Genomic DNA, 19,917 nt, shown 5'->3' on the forward strand with positions numbered 1-19,917 from the left:
GATCACAGGGGGTGAAGGGCCTTGCTTGAGGCTGCAGGGAAAGGAGAGCACCACTTCTTCTATTCACCTGCTGTAGTTTCCCAGTCAGTCTAGTGGTTCTCAGCACTTAACTTTGGGTCCCTTGCAGACCTCTTTAACCTTGAGGCTACTGTTAGTCTGCTGTTGTTTTTGGTTTGTTGTTTTGTTTGTTTGCAGTCCATTTCCTGCACACTCAAATGAGTTCCTTTGGATTTGCATTCTTGTTCTTTTTTATGTTAAAATCTCACGTAAATCTCACATAAAATCTCACGTAAATCTCAAGTATTCACGTTAATTTTGCACTGTGGTAGGAAGATACATTTTATTTCTGAAATGATAACTAATGTATACATTTTAATCATTATGTAGCAGTGTGGGGGGGAGAAGTTCCTGTCACGAGGTTTTGATGGAGTGGGAGAAAAAGAAATACCTGTGTTACAATACAATACAAATGTGCTTTATTGTTTAGTGAAGATGTCAACATATACCTGAAAGTCACATTGACATTTGACAATTCTTTCAGACAAAAAGCATCAAGGGTGCTTCTCTCACATAGGGAAAAGCAGGAAACCACTGAAGGTGTTTAGCGTACTGGAATCATCATAAAGCGCACAGTTTGGCTGGAGACGCATAGAGACCACACCTCCCTGCTCCAGCTGTAGTATTAAAGCATTAGATATGGAAGAATGACCCTCGTCAGCTACCTCAGAATTGTGCAAATTCTCTGGCCATTATGGTAGAATTTACCGCCATCCATTGTCCCTTGCGGTTGTGGAAGGCAGTGAATCTGAAGTAGTAGACTCCTTTTACTGTGCTGTGAAAATACCTGCAATAGAGAAAAAACAGAGAGCAGGTCATCTTGGTCTGACTCTCAGACAATATTTCTGATGCGAGTGGTCGTACCTTGTAATTGAGCTGTAGGCCTGGCCAATATTCGTGAAGACTTTACTGTAGATCAATGGAGGTTTCAGTATTGAAAGGTCCAACCTTTCCTGAATTGGTCAATCCAGCAGAGAAAGCCAGCTTTGGTCTGTCTGTAAACGCAGAATGAAGCATATATGAGACACAAAACAGAGCCAGGAATTTGAACAACTAGTCAGGTTTCAAGGATAAGACAGTAAACTGTAAGATTTTGATTAAATTAAACATGATACTCAGTCAGTTATATTTAGATAATTGTACCCTTCTACAGTAGTCAGTCTACAGTTAAATGTTAAAATGTTGACATAAGACAATGAACATAAAGAAACCACTATGTATTTTTGTTCTCTCATTTGCAATGAATTACCTGCAATCTCTGTCTTGAGCTCTTCCATCCTTGCTCTTCTGGAGCTGCAGTTCAGTCTTAGTGGCACTCAGCTCCTCTCCCAGAGCTGTCACGCCTTCTTCTGCTCCTGCACCTCCTTCTCACTGGCTGTCACTCTGGAAACCAGGGCTGACACTTCTGCTGCTTGTACTACAAGTATGGAAGCCAAAGATTTCTCAATCGCTCTTCTAAGCTTTTCTAAAATTACCAAATGCTTGTTTTGTATTACCAACCAGCGTTCTGTCTCTCAGTCTCTTCCACCTTGTTCTTCTGGAGCTGCAGTTCAGTCTTGGTAGCGCCCAGCTCCTCTCTAATTGCTGTCATCTTGTTTCAGTGGCTGTCAGTCTGGAAGCCAGCACTGAATATCAGGGAAGCTAAGGAGCAATGACTTACTGTATAAGTAAAGCTATCTCTAAATATATAATCAATAATATTTTGAAATCTGAAATATAGTCACAAAATGGTGGAAAATACAAAATGGCCCTAATAATAATTAAAAGTTATTCATCCACTAGGCAATATAATTGTTACAACTAAATCCAATGGTTGCTAAGAAACACATCCATATGAGTGGTAATTTTTGGTTACCACATTAATATTTAACTGCAGTGTGGTCTCAGGTGTGCGTTTATCAGGTATTTTACAATGGCTTTGATTGTGACTCAGCCAACAGAACTGAGCACTCAACTTTTTTATAATGATGATTTTATGACTGTTTCCTTTTCATTTACCTGAAGTAATGATTAGATTAACCTCACTCAGGTTTAGTGTAAACAGCATGTAAAATCTTTCCTTTACCTGAGTTCTCTTTCTCCAGATCAGTCACTTTGTCTTTCTGGGTGTGCAGCTCAGCCTTTGCGATCCTCAGCTCCACTCTCTGCTCCACCACCATGTCTCTCAGAGCTCTCAGCTCTGCCCACATATCATTGCTAGTCTGGCCGCTCGTCTGTTTGTGCGTCGGCCCTCTCCCCTCTCCCTCAGGTAAACCTTCGTCAACACCCCCGCAGTCTCCTTGAGCCCATGTCCCAGACAGACAGAACAGCAGCACCAGCAGAGTAGGCCTCATTGTGAAACCTCAGCTCTTCAGAAATACTCCTCAGAAATCAAATGAAATCAAATTATTTATCACGTACATTTACTCCTGGCAAAAAGTATCAGAGCGACCGCAGGTATGTGTTCCAGTGGTAAAAGATAACGCTTATCATGTGTCTGGAACAAAGTTGAGAGAGGAAGGCGGTCCCTGACCATATTTGTGTAGGTGGATCAAAGTATCCAGAGCTGTTTATATTGCATAGTTTTGGTGACTTTTAAGAGAAGAATTTTATGAGATTGATTTGGATAAAAATACATGTTTCTGTTTTTATGTAGGTGGCCACTTAGGGTGGCGGTGACAGAATCACTGTATGCCATTTCATCTGCATAGATTAATTCAAACAAATAGCCCAAGTGGCTAATAGACAGGTTAACAAGTCCAAATGAACAACTGGGTTAGCCTAGAAACTGCTAAAGGTTACAGTAGCCTACAGTTCCTACATCCAATGCTGTGCAGTGGGCAGTCGAATTCAGTCCAACAGTTTAATGTAACAGATTAACAAAATGCCACAACAGTTATTAATGATATACAAATGCTCAGTAGCTTTCAATAGTATGAAACCTAAACCTTAAAAAACATATCTTTTTCAACATGAAATCAAAACATATGTATCTTCATATGTGAAAATGTTCGTCCGATAGATGTGTAACTATGTTTACTCGGAAGCATCCAACTTTAACAAGCAGCCAAAGGAGCCATAAACTTTAGGATTTTCATTTGTTGAACATTAACCTGTTGCTGTTAACTTGTAAAGCTCCTCAACAAAGGCAGTTTCACTGGCGTTGCCTCCTTTTGCTGTTCAGCCACTTTCAGGTGGCTGTTACCATGTGGGCGATGTCTCATCTTCCTCACTTTCACAAACAGACCTGGTTTCGTTGGTCTATGAAGTTAATAAGTCTCATGTTAAGAAAGGTTTCTAACTGTAGGCTACACGCAGCAGCCATTTCAAAGTAGGGGTGTAAAATGACACAAGTGCACCCGCAGTGCAATTTCTTCACCATTTTTTTTTTGTTTCACTGAAAACAGAACAAAGTGTGACTGGTCCGCCAATCACTTTGTTATCAGGCTCCTGCATATGAATGACAACTCCAAAGGCAGCAATGAAATAAAGTCTTATCTACTCAAATCTGAATGGTTCTCCTTTCCCTTCCTCAACTCTCCTTCATTATCTGTGTTCTGTTTGTCTGTAGAAGACAGCTAGCTGGCATGTGCGTGTTTGAGTTTGTGTCTGTGCAAGTGTTGGTGTGTGTGTGTGACAGACAGAGAGGGAGAGAGTCTGTACAACATGTGTAGTGTGTGAGAGATTGTGTGTGTGTATGTGTGCTTGTCTTTCTGCAGGCACTTGTGTCTGTTTTTGTGTGTGTGTGCGGACTCAATAACACTGCCATCACTGATAAGCTCATCATTCAAAGCTATTGCAGGTGATGTAAAACAGATGAGGGGACACAAGGTTACACAGTGTCTATTTTCCATTACATTCAAGAGGTTATAGAGAGGGAAGGGATGGAGCAGAGCGCTTGATAGTAATTACATCAACCCAATATACACTCCCTGCATTGGATCCGTCATTCGCTCAGAAATGTGATTATCAGTGAAGGAGCACATTAAAGTGGGTTTACACCAAAATTGACTTTTTGGTTGTTATTCTGCAAAAGCAGACATTATCCTATAATTTCCCAAGATGTTTCCTGTTGTTTTTAGCTGTTTTCAGTTCATGAGTTCTCAAGATCAAGGAAAATTCAATCCTACGCAATGTTATGGCCTGAAATAGATGAACATTTTATGCATAATCATATTCACAAGCCTATATTATTGTGTGTGTGTTGTGTGTGTTGTGTGTGTTTGTGTGTATTTAAGTAGGATCGCCCCGAGCAGGGCCACAGCGATCACACCCCTCAGCAGGTGGTCATCTTGGCTGTTAGTTTCTCCGGGCACACACACACACACATACACACACACACACACACACACGGTCACCCTGCTGATGGTGATTAATTAGAGTAGACCCCCTGCAGACATGAAAGCTCTGGTCTCCAAATGTATGCTGGGAAGAAACCCACAATGTAAAAGGGCTGGTGGGTCTAGTAGCCATTGAAGACATGTGAAAACTATACCACACACACACACACACACACAAAGTCAAGTGTATTGGCACATATTGCACGTTAATGTGCATGTGTATCGACTTGCAGGCAGATGCATGAGTACAGCGCCCGGCTGAGACCGATTCGCACGTGACCGCACCTTGAACTTTCACTACAGTGTCCTCGCTATCGACAGGTTACGGTCACACAGCCAGCGAAGCGCAGAGCTGAGCCAAATTGAAAAGAGCGACACCACAGCAGATGGTCACACGACCGGAGAGTAGAGATAGGAGGGGGGGGGAAAGGAGAAAGAGAAACAATAAGACGGGAGGAACAAAGGGAAACGAGAAAAGAAATACTGAGGAAGAAATGAAGACAGTGATGGAAAAGAAAGGCACAGGGAGGGAGGAGGGAGGAAGGGAGAGGGAAGGAAGGATGAATAGAGATTGGTGTCAGTGAGAGGTGATGTATAGAGGAGAGGGTGATGAGAGTGAGCTGGCTTCTCTCTCGGCTCTGGTAGTAATGTCCCTTTCCCAAACATCACTCATATTTAATGGAGCACAGCTACAAGGAGAGAGACAGACATAGAGAGAGAGAAAGAGAGCACAAAACTTACATGCACACACACATGCACACATGCACACATGCCCACAACACAAAACATTACTGACATACACACACAGAGCGCACAAAGCTTCCATGCACAGATAGAGAACACACACACACACTGGCACTCAGACGCAAACAGGGTTCTTCCACAGTTAATGAAGTTGAGACACGGGGGCCTTGGGACTGGAAGCTACTCCGCTGCACTCAGCTTGGAAAAGGATGGAGAAATGGAGAGAGACAGGAAAAAGGAGATCTGAAGACGGATTAGGGAGCGTTGGCATACATATGAGAACGCACGTACACATGAGAAGAAATGAGGCCGAGAGGGGTCGATGATCCCCAGCTGAGCATTTCCCCCTCGCTGTCTGAATCCACATTTCCTCGCAGAGATGGAGGCATAAGAGAAAGAAAAACATGAGCAAAAAAAGAAAAACAAAGAAACAGGAGTACAATCACTGTTGAGAAAAAAAAAAACATGCACGAAAAGGTACAAAGCAAACAGAGAGAGATAGCCAGACATGACAGACAGAAACTTTGCTTCTCACCTCCACCACCCACACCCCACTCACCCATGATGAGTCACCCATTCGTCATGCTCCCTGAATCCCATGCAGGTCCTTGAAATTAGCACTAGCTGCCATCCAATTTCCGGCACATTGCCCATGTCTGGTAAATAAGTCAATTCTACCTTTTCACAATCAGTCTTTCAACCAGTCTTTTCAGTTCTAATACAGTAAGTACTTTGGGTACAAAGACACTAATTGGCTGATGAAAATGCGGATCCACTTGCCAGTTTGGCCAGCTGACCCAAAAGTTATTTTCATGTCCTGCTCCTGTTTCATGTGCCCTCTTCCCTATAGTCCAGAATAGTTTTACTTCCTATAATAGAGTTCATCTATACCCAGCATGCTGAGTCAGCCTTGCATTTTTTGTGTTTACCTAAACATCAAATCAGCAGCTACAGTCATCACATGATGTGTTGGATCTCTTTGCATTTCTTTCTTCGTAATTAATTCAATTTTCATAGTCCTCGGATCTATGAATGTGTGTGCCGCTGCATTTTTATTAGACTCACATTCAAAGTACTTTTTTGTAGAAGTCAATTTTGTGAGTCATATTGAAATTATTTCTTTTACAAGAGTCAGTCAACTTAAATTATTGGAGTCACATTGGAAGTACTTCTTTTCCAGGAGTCAGTCAAACTCAAGCATCGTACTTGCTAAGGAGCATTACTCTTCTGCAGCATACTGTATATACGTTTTGGACCTGAATGCCTGATACCAAATATCAGAGATAACAAAGACAGTGGTGTGTGTCGGTGTGTTTTCTGATGACTTTTCTATTTCCTCCTCCTCCAGGTTCGGGCCTCAACGACGGCCAGTGGCACTCGGTACGTTTGGTGGCCAAGGAGAACTTTGCTATGCTGACGATAGATGGCGATGAGGCATCCGCTGTGCGCACCACCTCGCCCCTCACCATCACCACGGGAGGAACCTATCACCTGGGAGGTAAGGGCAATGTGAAGCCAACAACACCCCATGTCACCACCCATTTAAGAGGTGTAGGACAGGTCAAACCAACACACCCCTCTCCACCAGAACTACCATTCATCTAGGGGATAAGGGACGGGTCAAACCAATACTCTCCGTACCAGCACCACCCATCTAGGAAGTGAACAACAGGTTCTCGTGAAAAATATGAAAATGTAAAAAAAAAAAAATAGCAGGTTTAGGTCTGATACATACTGTATCCCAGAGTTTTGGTCTAAGTCTGGTTCAGTCTTTCTGGCCCTCTTGTTCTTTTCTCGCGAATTCGCGAAGATTTTTTATTGTGATGCATATCCAATTTTCAGTGGATGTTTTCACTTATTTTTCCTTATTTTTCACTTACTTTATTTATTGTAGCTGTTTACGTGGCATTTTATTCCGTAAGTAAGTTAAATGAGCCCAGGACCCATGAAACCTATAAAAAATGCATGTCCATTGATCCGGTTTTACTTGAGAGTTCTTGTTTCACTCTCCTGAAAGGTTGACTTTTTGAAGGTACAAGGTTTTCATCAACAGCAGCTGACAAAGAATTCCTACAAAAAGTTATCGTATAAATATATATTTTAGGGAATTGGAGGAGCCAAAAGTTACGCGATGAAACAGCCCCAAGGACTACTGATTTGAACTGTAGCAGCAGAGGAGGTCTGGGCCCTGTGTGTGTGTGTGTGTGTGCACGCGTGTGTGCTATTAGCAGGATAAATATGTCTGCAGATCATTTGTCTCACTAGAAATCCATATCCCAGTGGCCAGAGTTTAGGAAGTTGCTCACTTAGCAAGGGTCTAGACACAACATAGACCGCAGAAACACACACACACAGACGTGAACACACACACACACACGGCAGCCACACAATCTGTCTGAATTAGGAAGACGCCAGGTTAATGATGCCAGACACCACTGTCCGTCTGTTGGAAGATGGTCCGTATCTAAGTGTGTGTGTGTGTGTGTGTGTGTGTGTGAGAGAGAGAGAGAGAGAGAGAGAGAGAGTTGGGAGTGTGGCACCTGTATGGAATTACAGTAACTGAGAGAGATAGTGTGGGCTCTTATAGCTCCATCAGGCCTCTCCTTCACTCTCTCCATCCATGCACAATCTCCTCTGTCCTCTATCAGAAACCATTTCCACGTCAAAAAATAAGGATCAGAGAACCCACACACACGCACATTATTTTGTTCTTATTGTGTAAAAACACCCTCAGGTCAAATTTGATCTTTTTCTTTACTCCTTTATTTATGAAATCCAACTTCACATGGCCTTGATATGCTGTCTGCGTCCCGCCACTCTGGAGCTCCTAAAAAACATTCAAAACCCGCTGTGTTATTTTAAAATGTGATATCAGTGAGGAAAATAAGTCTCTTTCATCTATTTCATCAAGTAGATTTTTTTTGGAAACTAGGATGTTTTCATTCAACAGGAAATCGAGTCCATTCACCAACCGCCATCTCCCTGCCACCCCAACCTCCTCCTGTCGCATAAATATCTATTCCTCTCTCCCTCCTCCCAGCCTCTCTTTTCTCATTTCTCTTTCCTCTCCTCCTCTTTCTCACCCTCAAGTCTCCATTTTGATCCAATTGGTGATTTATTGATTTTGGTAAGCCGAGTTGTGAATCAATAGTGGCTGAGAGGAGAGGAGCTCTGTAATGTCTTTACCCCTTGAAGAGGGCAGGAGAGAGAGAGAGAGAGAGAGGAAGAGAGAGACAGAGGGGAAGACGGATAGAAGATGCGGGAAGGAACAAGTGAGCAATGTTATGAGCACAGCAGAGAGAGAGAGAAATGAAAACAGCGAATGAGCGGAGCAGTGTTTTTAAGCAAGCAAATGTGAAAGATGGCGGGTGAATGAGCGAGAGCAAGACACGAGGGAGGAAGAGAGGAAGCTAGCTTTAACGGGAGGCTTTCCTCCGCTGTCAGCTAGCTTGACTCCTAATTCATCATCTCATATTTTTATCTCTTAACTGGGCCATGATGGAGATAGAGAGGGAAGGATGATAATGAGAATTACAGTCCCAGGGGCAACACCTGCACGTCAGCAGAAACAACACACACACACACACATTCACATGTCTATATTCACATACATACATGCATGCACACATGTACACATTATACTCATGACACCATGCATGCATACATACAAACACATATACAAAATTACTGTACAAGCCACATGCTTAAATATCTGCATCTACATAAAAATATTCCTTCAAATACACTTTCTGTTTTCTCTCACGCATCTATGCGCTTGCATAGATGCACAGGCTTACACACAGTTACAACCACACACGAAAAACTTGTGTGTATGTGTGTGTGCTTGTACACACACACATACACACACACACATACAAATATGCACTGTAGGGAAATAGCATGACTTTATTCTTTCAGAGGGTTTCTTCCCTACCGGCAGAGATAGCATGTGGGCTGAACTGGCAGCAACTGTGACTGGGGTTTTCCTCGTTAATTTTACATGACATAATGAATGCTGAGGAGCAGAGAGCCTGGTGGTAAACACAAGTTTGCGGGCTGCAGGGGATACAAAACTGCTGATTATTACTATGGCGAGGAATACAAAACGATATTTAGGCCACAGCTTTGCAGGCGAGGCGAGATGTTTTTTCAAAGAGCATGTTTGGAACTATTTTAATCGATTAATATGTTGTCATGACTTTGATTAGAATTTCCTCACCGAGAAGCTGCTTCTGCTTTTCGCGGTTGTTTTTAGCTTCCAAATGTATTTTTAGTTTGTTCTCAGCTTTCTGACATTTGGGTTTGATTTTACTTGAATGGATAACAGATTCAGAATACTGATCAGTATGCCAATTTCATGACCTGATTTCTTTTGTTCTTCAGTGCCTTCTCTCTCCATTAGAGAGGAACAGACGGCCTCAAGCCATCTAGATCTGTGTGTGTGTGTGTGGGGGTGTGTGTGTGTGTGTGTGTGTGTGTGTGTGTGTATGTGTACTTGTCTGCACATTGAATGTGTGGGTGTTTTTGAACAGTCAAAACGCTCCCAAATTCATAAGCACACACACTCACACACATGCACTCTGCCCACAAGTCAGACAGAATATCCAGAGCATTTATTCAAAACACTCCATCTCATCACATTGGGAAGCTAATTTCCATCCCACCATAGAGGTAACAGAATAATATAGTGAGTGTACAAAAGATAGTTTAGCCTCTGGCTTGCCCTCAATTACTCTCTCTGATCACACAGCTTGATGAGTCAGAGGGGCCAAGCGCATTAAGCTGCCCTAAACCTCTCTAACAGTATTCCATCAGCAGTTTCTATTCCATAGGACTGAGACAGTTCTCTCTGTGCGCCACAATTGACAGAAAGCAAAAAACTCTTCATTATCACGGACAGTCAACTGTTCTCTGATGAAGAGATTTGTGTATTTCCATCCATCTCTCATCTCTCATCATCTAAATGTTTTAAGGCCTCACTCTACTCTGTTTCCATTGGCAACACTTGTTGATCGGTGACCACAGACTGGAACAGACTGCAGGATAAGGAAAGCAATACTGCTGCCAGCATATAATCATAGTATAATTAATAATAATTTGTATTTATAATACATTCATTTTAGCAGTAGGAATATGTGTGTTGCATTGCGATTGAAATAATTTCTATCTTGTGTTAGGTTGTCCTCTCTCCAGACATCCAACTGTAATGCAAGTAATAGACATAATATAATATTTGCTCTGCAACAATAGGGAACTGTTTGCTAGTATACCTTTGATGTAACCATCTCATGTGCTATTTAAGGTGAGTGTCAATGTAGAAACTGTGCTTAGATGTCAGAGGAAAGAGGGTTTGACTATTTGTCCATTTCTATATCACTGCATATTCTTCATTTTATTTCCCCACTGTGGCTTGGTGTTTGTTAAGCATTGCCAATTGCCACATTAAACCAAATCAAGACTAATTAGCATTATATTGAAGCCACACACATATGCAGGGACATACATTTGCACACACCTACACACACACCTACTCACACACCTACTCACACACGCACACACGCACGCACACACACACACGCACGCTCAGAAGCACACACTAATTAGTGTTTTAGTAATACTTGACAAACACATAATAGGCTTTGACAGAGAAAGGGACAGTGCACCTGGGCAATGAGTAATTTTTACCATTATGGCATGCAAACAAACAAACACACACACACACACACTTACACACACAGGAGGTATTATATGAGATAATTACCAGTCTGTGTTTAATCAAGCAGAAAGTGACTCACTGTGTGTGTGGGGGTGAAATGACAGACTGGACCTGAGGACAGTGAGCAGTGATCACAGCATTTAAAACGGATAGAATGGACTGGCAAGTTCAGCACAACTGCCACCTCTGGGACATGGTTACTTTTAGCGTTCTCCAAGCCAAATATACCAATTACGTCAATGGAAATGCTATATTTTGTTCAGACTTTTTTCCTTTTATTTTATTTTAGCTAATTGTTTTTTTTTTTACATATAGTTTTGTCAATTCAAATGAAACTTGAAATCATTATTGAAGAAAAGTGAAACTGCCACTGGGATGTTATTCCAAGATTATCAATAGTTCAGTGGCAGCCATCGAAACTGTACCAGCCAAACGACTATTGAACAATGCTGATTTAGATAGAAATGTCCTCTCTTTTCTAATTCTGTAGCAGTAATGGTGACACACATCACTGCCTAAACCCAAGGTTATAGAGTTATAGACGATTCTACTTTAGATGCAAGCAGAAGGACGGGGCTTGGCTCTGAGCCTCCTTACCCTCAACCCTGCTCCCTTCCTTTATTCTTCTCCTCATCTCTCTCCTCCTCATCTCCTCTTCACTTTTCTTCTGTCCCCCTCCCCTCTTTCCTTCTCTTCAATTCTCTCAATTCATCCTCTCCTCTCTTCTCTTTTTCTTTCCCCTTGTCTTCTCCCCCTTCCTCTCATCCCTCTTATCCTCTTTACCCCGGTCGAGCCCCCCTCCCCTTCGCCTCCTCTCCTCTCATCTCCACCCCTCTATCCTCGTGAGCGTCTGCTTTTAGAAGCAGTCTCCTGAACCCAAAGCCTATTTTACGGGGAGTAGTTTCTTACTCCTGACGATGCGCTTAGAGAAATTAGTAAGTGACTGACACGAGACAGCTGTAGATTGAATTTCTCAAGAGGCTAGACAGACACACACACACACACACACCTGCATGCCAACACACAGGTACACAAACATACGCACTTGCACACACACAAGACCATAAAGTCTCGCTCTTTTCTGTGCGGCAACAGGGGACGAAAGGATATAGCAAAGAGAGAATAGTCAATTATGGGAAGCTTCACCCTGAAGAAAGCTCTGCGCTGAAATGTTGGTGTTTGATGTGTGGCACAATTGAGAAAGGAGTGTGCAGCTTTCTCACTTATTAGTCTTTACAAGCTCCACTTCCTTACCAAATTTATAACCGTGATTGTGCTGAGTTGTGCCACAAAGTGTAACACCTTTTCTTAGTTGGCTCATTCTTTTTTCGTCATTTTTGGAAAGGAGCATAAAATAATGATTTGCTGAAATATACTTTTCTGTCACATCGTTTTTCTGTTACATCTTATGCACATGTGCACAGGTGCAATTAATTACTGTATTTGAATTCTGCACAGGTGCAGAAAAAATATCTAATGCAGATACAGGTGGGACATTTGCCTCTGTAGAATCTCATGATAGCTTTCTTGTTTTTTTCATGGTGTAGCAGTCTTTGACAGTTTTTGACTTGGCTTCTCCAATACAAGTTACACTATGATGTGGCATCTTTTTTATCTCTTAAAAGAAACTGCCAACATGCTACTTTTATTCAAATGGCCTATTCTATAATCAAATGTATATATCATACTTTCATTACACCACTGCTCCAATGTGCAATTTTTCAATGAGCTAGATAAAAAAAAAAAAAAAAAAGACAAATATATCATTACAACGGTATTGTGTGGATTCATACCACAATACTTTAATATATGGTATACCTCCCAGTCCTGCCTCTACACAGTCTGACCCATTCCTCTCCTTAAAGCTTGTGATGAATTAGACATGAGACTCTGAAGCCCACATTTATCAAAGAGCAGCCTGGGATCAGTGTAAATGTGTGTATTTGTGCGTGTGTGTGTGTGTGTGCGCGTGCATATGTGTTTGTGTGCACATCTGGCATGTACAGCATTGTCCTCGATGCATGTGCATGGATGTTTGAGCATGCATGTTCCTTTTGAACATGCTCTATATATCCGAAGATGTGTATTCCAGTTTTGGGAAATGATGTAACTGAATGAGTCTCGTAACAGTTTATGTAACATTTTGATCGAAAAATGTCTTGTACTTGAATCAATCATTGGACAATATCTCAGGGAGAGGTGGCAGCAGTTAATCAATAGGTGAGCACAATTTTTTCTTGGTAGCTGTATGCGTGTGCGTGTGTGTGTGTGTGACTGCTACAGGAAAGTGGCCCATCTGCTTTTGCCCTCTTTGCTCTCTGATTGATTTATCCACAACAGACTAGAAGCCTGAAGTCTATATATATACACAATGTCACATTTATTAGTGTAAGAATGCACTGAATCATGTCTGGACACAGACTTTGGATTTACTGAGAATACACAACATTTTTTGTCTCTTCTGAAAAAAAAAAGAGTCGCATCTTCAAAATATTAAGTCAATATGTCTATGCTCCTGTTACTTTTTGGCTGATTTCCAACCTACCTCCTCTAGCAGCAGATCCTATAGATGCCCCTGGATGTGGGAGGATATGAGAAGCAGTGTATTGAAGCCTGGGATCCAGCCACGCCAGTTTGATGGTGTGCGGGTGGCAGAGAGCTGGCACAGGTGCCGGTGTTCCAGTGCGTACTGAAGGGGAGCTCCTTAGGGCACAGCAGGGAGGCTGTGATACACTGCCAGCAGGACTGCAGGGGAATCATGCCTGCTCCTATTCCAGATCCTGAGGGATTATGGGAGACAGAGTTTTTTGCTTTTATTGCAAATTAAAGCGACACAACGTAATTGCATTCGGTAAAAAGGAAAAGATGGTCACCCACCCTTAGCTTGGATTTAAGCTATGGGGGTGTGATAGCCTGAGGAGGCACAGGTGTATGATCACCTTTATGCTTTCGCCCAGTGTTTGTTTCTGTCGGACTTCACCTCATTAATTCTGTGTATTTTCCTCTGTTTGACAGTACATTGCATTGCATTACAAGTTCCTGAAGCAATGATGACAACATTTTTAGGTAGCACTGAAGGAAGTGATCAGGGTAAATAAAATGTGCATAGCATGGAGGGCTGTAAGATGCAAAAGAATAATGACAAATTCCATCAGACATGGTTGGTCATGGTTTTAGAGAGGCATTAAAGCACAGTGCAGTGCCTTGACCAATTTAAATGACTATAACAGTAGGGATGTTTATTTAGCCAAGGAATGTTTACTGAACACACACATTATTACTCAGTAACGCCCAGATATTAATTCATAGCATATAACAAACTGACACACTGAGCTGATTGATGGTTGATGGGAGATGAGGCTGGGAGGTTATGTAGGCGTTTGGGTTCTTATTCAGGACAGCTAGATTTAAAGTCACGCTGAAATGAAAAATGACTTTGCTTTTTTAGCTCATTCTTAGCTCATCATACCATACACCTATTTGACAATGCATGCCAAAAAAAAGACAAAAATGTAATTTTATTGTATCAAAATCTCATTAGATAGATAGATAGATAGATAGATACTTTATTAATCCCAGAGGAAATTTAGGCAGCCAGTATCTTAAATACGGCACACAATTAAATACACACAATAAACATTTAACAATACACACAATAAAAATTGACCTGTGTAAAATTAATTGCACTGTACATAAGCATAAGATACTAAAAACTTTAAACTACTTTAAACTACAACGACCTGTACATATGGAGATTGTTCATGCAGTAGATAAATAAATAATTCCACAATGCAAAAAAAGATTGTGCAATGACAGTAAATAAAGTGACTTAAAGTGCATAGTAAGCAGGGCTAAAAACACCAGTGTAATACAGCAAAAGCACAGAGCAGAGACATAGAGCAGAGCATCAGGCCCAGTACTCAATTTCCCCCCCACCCCTGTTGGGAAGAGTTGAAGAGCCTAATGGCTCTGGGGACAAAAGGTCTCCTGAGTCTGTCCATTAAGCAGCTCTGTGACAGCAACCTGCCACTGAACATACTCTACATTACTTTTACTACTACTGGAAAATGATTACTGGAAAATAGAATCATATACCAGGAGGCGTACATACAAATTCCAACCAATAAAACCATCACAAATTTTTAACAATCCCGCCCCTACAACAGCAAAAAAAATTGCCTCTCTCTCCCTAACTGATATCCCATTGGTTTACTCTTTTGAATGATCCTTCCACACAATATTTCCTCTTTCAACAGCAAATACATCATATTAAGGAAGCAAGATGCTCTCAATTTATTGTGAATGTAAAATGCATGTATTGCACATAGTATTGGATGTGAAGAGACAAATGGGCTCCGTTTATTCAAACCTGATTGATGTTGAAATGCTAATCCGAAACGTATTTATCAAGTCGAACATGCCTAAGACTCAATCTAATATGCAGAAAAAAAATATAATTGCATGTATTAAATATTTTCAAAATTATTAGTAAGCAGCAGGAAGTTCAGGTAATTTTGGAAATTTCAGTAACACTGGTTTGGTGGTTTAGTAAGAATAAGAGAGCAACAGAACCCGCTGTCATCTTCCACAGCCTAGCAACATGCAACTATCTACCCATCCATCCATCGTTCCACGGCTTCTTCCATTCATTCTGCCAAACTGTCAGGAAGGCAGTGTTTCCCTTGCATTCATATGCTATCCACAGGACACAAAGAGCTGCCAGCCAGCTGTAGTCTGCTCTATTTCTCATCCTCTCTCTCTCTCTCTCTCCCTCCCTTCTCTCTCTGTCTCTCTCCCACTTCGGGGGATAGACAGCAGACAGGTGGAGGGGGAGAGGAGACAGATGGCAAGGATGACAGGAGAAACTTTTTTTGGGGGGGAAAAATGAAAATCACAAGAGGAGATGTGAGGCAGTGGATAAGCACACACACACACACACACAGCACAAACACACACAAGCACACGCATGCACACACATAATTTACTATTCTGCTGCTTTGTTTGCTGGAAAACAACAGAACTTTGCTGCGTGTCTTCCAGCCCACAAACTCCAGGTGTGCAGGTACGCACGCACGCACACACACACACACACACACACACACACACACACACACACACACAGTGCATAATGCCCTCTATAATAAGCCTTTTTGTTGCCTTGGCCTTGAGGCTGATAGCCATGCCAGAGAGTGTGACAGCCTATAACATCCATATGATGGAGATGTCATTGAGAGGCAGTGTTTTATGAGTGACCTGTGTGCTTATGGCACAGATTGAATCCTAAGCTCTCTTGTCTCCTAGACTGCATATAATGACACTTGCAGGTACGCACACATACACAGGCTTTTGTCCTACCCTTGTCCCTGTTGCAGTCAAGGCCCAGTGCCATCTCTGGACGGCCCATTGACTCTTGTATCTCATAAAGGTATATAGTACCGCCTATAAAGTCCTCTAGTCTATTGCGGCCTTAGCTCTTGTATTAAGGCTAATGGGCCTTGTGGATAAGCTCTAAAACAAGAGGACTGGTGAAGGTTCATGGCTGTGAAGTGACAATAACCAAGGACTAGCCCAGTATGTTGTTCCTTGTCAAGGATTATGTCGTTGTTGGGTTTGATGTCTGCTTTTGCAGATGGTCTTCTTCTCTCTATGTGTTTTATATCATGGATCAAAGGAATCCATCTTTCCGTGTTTATTGCCTTCTACCCCCACTGTCATTCCTTAAGCCCTCCCACTCTCTGTTGCTCCGAGGGAGCCGCTCTACATCCCTTTCTTTCTGCTCCTTCTCTAGTTCAGTTCATATCAATTCAATTCAGTTTCAGACATGACTCTCAATGATTTGTGATGTGAAAAATTGTACTAAAGCTTAGTTACATGGTTTTGTTCTTTTCTTTTCTGGTTCAGGGTATTTCCTACAGACGTTGTTCCCTCCATCCCAGCGTTCCTTCCAAGGCTGCATGCAAGCAATCCTATTGGACGATCAACCCGCCGATTTGCATGCAGTGGAGAAAGGCATTGTGGGAGCTTTTGAGAATGTCAGCCTCGACATGTGTGCAATCATAGACAGGTAAGAGTAATAATGCTCACACACACACACACACACATACACACACGCACATAGTCATGCAGAAACGCGGATACACATACACACATATGTGGAACAATAAAACAATGAAAGTCATAAATCAAATTGTTTTTAAATTGGTAGTTTCATATAAACAAGGCTATTATGTGGAGTCTCTGAATTGTTATCCAAAGATTTATTGCTGAGGGCCTTGGTTGTTGTGTGCGTGGCTGCAGTCATATGTTAGGTGTGAGGGGTTTTTTGTTTGCACATGTCATATTGATAAATGGATATAATTGATGTGGTGGATTCACAGTAAGGAGATGTGTGTAAACACTACATTACTTTCATTAAAGAGAGAAAGAAAAGAATCGGTGCCATCCTCGAAACCACTGCACGATCTCAATCACACTTCGCACATGAGCCACACATCTCCCCTCTATTTCATTGCCAAATATAACAGTCGGGGCTTCTGCACAGCACGTCCCACGTAGCTGATTGGAAATATTCATTACAAGTTGTTGACATTTCAATTCATTGATATTTCCATATTATAGGCCAGACAAACACATTGGGACGGATTTGCCATAGATGGAATCATCCATCCCTTGAGCTTCATTTGAGAGCCTCTTTACGGCGAATCGGATGCCTGTATGCATACCGTTTAAGCAGCATGGGCTAGTTTAACCATCATGGATTAAGCGTAGTCCTAAATTAAACAAGACTTCAGCGGTTTTCAGTCATGCCTTTGGCCCGTGAATAAGATTGCTGTGGTCATTAGTCATGCCCCTGGATCTAACCTTTAAGGTGAAAGAGACTGGGAAGCTACAGTAATTAGGAGGAGGTTGACCTTGTTCTGATTGGACCACCGTCTTCCTGAATTGAGCAATTTGTTTTCAGGTCAGGTTTGTCGATAACGCTTTCCTACATCAATATCTCTGCTCAGAGAAGTAGACACCAACTGCCACTGCTTGAATTAGATAGATCAATGTTGTCCTCTCTCCAAGAAAGGTCTAGCTTGCTGGGATACTAAAGTTTAGAACGAGGCTTAAACCAAAGTTTTCCAAAGTTTTTGAAGCCAGTCTATTGGTGCCAGTCTTCTGTTACCATTTGTTTGCATTCACAATTTTCAGTGCTATGTGGAATGAAATAATTTATTTAATTCCCCATTCACGTGCACCAACATTGGTGACAAATGCTAAAGGTCATGGCCAAACAACTCCTTTGAACATCCTAAGATGCATGTTGATTGGTTGGTTGGCAATAGGATAGCCTTCATCGAGAGTGAATCAGCACTAAATCACATTTGAGCTGTAAACATGGTTATATGGCTTCTATATACGGCTTCTATATACAGTAGTAAGTAGCATTAACCCAGTACTTAATTTAAACATTTCTCAAATTAAGTCCTGCATCCACTTCTAGGGGCAGAAACTCATTGTTGCGCTGCTCTCTATGGGTGGAAACTTTCCAGCGTGTTGCACTTCTGGCCGCACCTCAATCAGCGGTGTCAAGGCATGTATTTCGCCTGGCAGCCTCAAATGCTTTGCGATCAGAAAATCGCCCCCAACTAGAGATGGGTGATCCGTTATCACAGACACACACCCCTGTTTACTGTCACTCTCTGCCCCACTTTTTCCCATCTTTCAAAGTTGTGTACTAGACGGAGACTGGCTGAAAACAGTGTGTTTACACAGTCTTTGAATCCTGAAGCTTCCCTTTGATGCTGTCCTGATGCCACTAAGTTAGAGTTACTGATCATAAATGTATGAACTGTTTTATTCTGAGTAAAGAAGCAAAACGGTCACAGATGAGTGCAGATGTTATTCAGCTGCAGCCTTTTAAATTCGCAAGACATTTTAGTGGCAGCATCATGTCATAGCCTGCCTCAAGAAATACCAATACCATATATACCAGTAGACCAAACCAATACTAACCAGTGACCTGTAACCAGTCCAGAAACATGCTGATCTGTACCACAGTTTATCCTACCGTGCTGCATGTTATTTCACTGCATCTCAAAGTCTATTCAAGAAGACATGACAAATGGGCATTGTAAATAGTAAACTTTGCTAACAAAGTATTTTTTTAAATAATATATACAGCATGTTAGTTAATTACAACTACGATATCATTCATGTTGTCCCAGTTAACAAATCCTACCCTTGCTGCATGCAGTATTGCCCATCTCTATTACCTCAAAATGTTGTATCTGAACCCTGCAGTACTTGAGGTGGGCCCTGTACTGCCATGGAAGATGAATGGGTGCAGTGTTACCATCTAACTAATCTGAATGTCTTTGAAGGCAGTCCAATAGCCCTGTCTGACCTCCTTTTGATCAATGCCGTTCCACTGTGGGATTCTGTTTAGGCTGAGATGGTAGATGAAGCAAACACACACGCACACACACACACACGCACGCACACACACACAAACACTTACTTGCTCTCTCACGCTGACACACTGAGTAAAATACACCCAGGATCCAAGCGGGAATGCAAATTCATATATTACACACTGACACTATCACACTGCATGGGAACACACAAACTTAAACACCAAAAACACACACAATGACACATAAAAGCATACACACACACACTCCATTTCAGAGATTGCTGTATATGTGTTCACCATTCTCTTGGTAGAATTACCTCTATTCTCAAACAAAGCCCGGAGTACAGAGTCGGTGCACTTCAGTGCACACAGCTTGCTGAACAAATGCCTTTGTGCTCGTCAATCGTAGCCCATTGTGAAAGCACAATGTCATTTTATCTACCCTTGTTAGCCTGCTGAAGGTACAAAAGATTGTGACACACTTGACACACAGGCATATGTGAAATGCTTTTCTGAATCAGTTCAATTACAGTGCATGCAATTATGTGCTCAAAAAATCAAGGTTTTATATAGTCTGCTCACTTTTATATTATACCGTTTTCATTGGAACCTTCTCCTAAAAGTAAAACGCTGTCACACCCACTGGAACTTTTACATTTACAGTTTCCAGGTGTTTACAGGTG

General features: G+C 41.8%; 1 protein-coding gene across 1 annotated transcript in view; it reads left to right on the plus strand.

The window, feature by feature from the left end:
* LOC139666197 (contactin-associated protein-like 2) overlaps positions 1-19,917 on the plus strand; it is a gene marked incomplete at its 3' end in the record, with an annotated part of 58,514 nt that overhangs the window by 31,095 nt on the left and 7,502 nt on the right. Inside the window, exons 8-9 of the mRNA XM_071545328.1 lie at positions 6,469-6,618; positions 16,738-16,900. Coding sequence (XP_071401429.1) covers positions 6,469-6,618; positions 16,738-16,900 — 313 coding nt within the window. The remainder of the gene's footprint in view (positions 1-6,468; positions 6,619-16,737; positions 16,901-19,917) is intronic.

The sequence above is a fragment of the Centroberyx affinis genome, unplaced genomic scaffold, assembly GCF_046629955.1.
Source record: "Centroberyx affinis isolate AG114_WGS23_722 - 3 ecotype Tasmania unplaced genomic scaffold, CSIRO-AGI_Caff_v1 ptg004862l_1, whole genome shotgun sequence".
Taxonomy (NCBI): Eukaryota; Metazoa; Chordata; class Actinopteri; order Beryciformes; family Berycidae; genus Centroberyx; species Centroberyx affinis.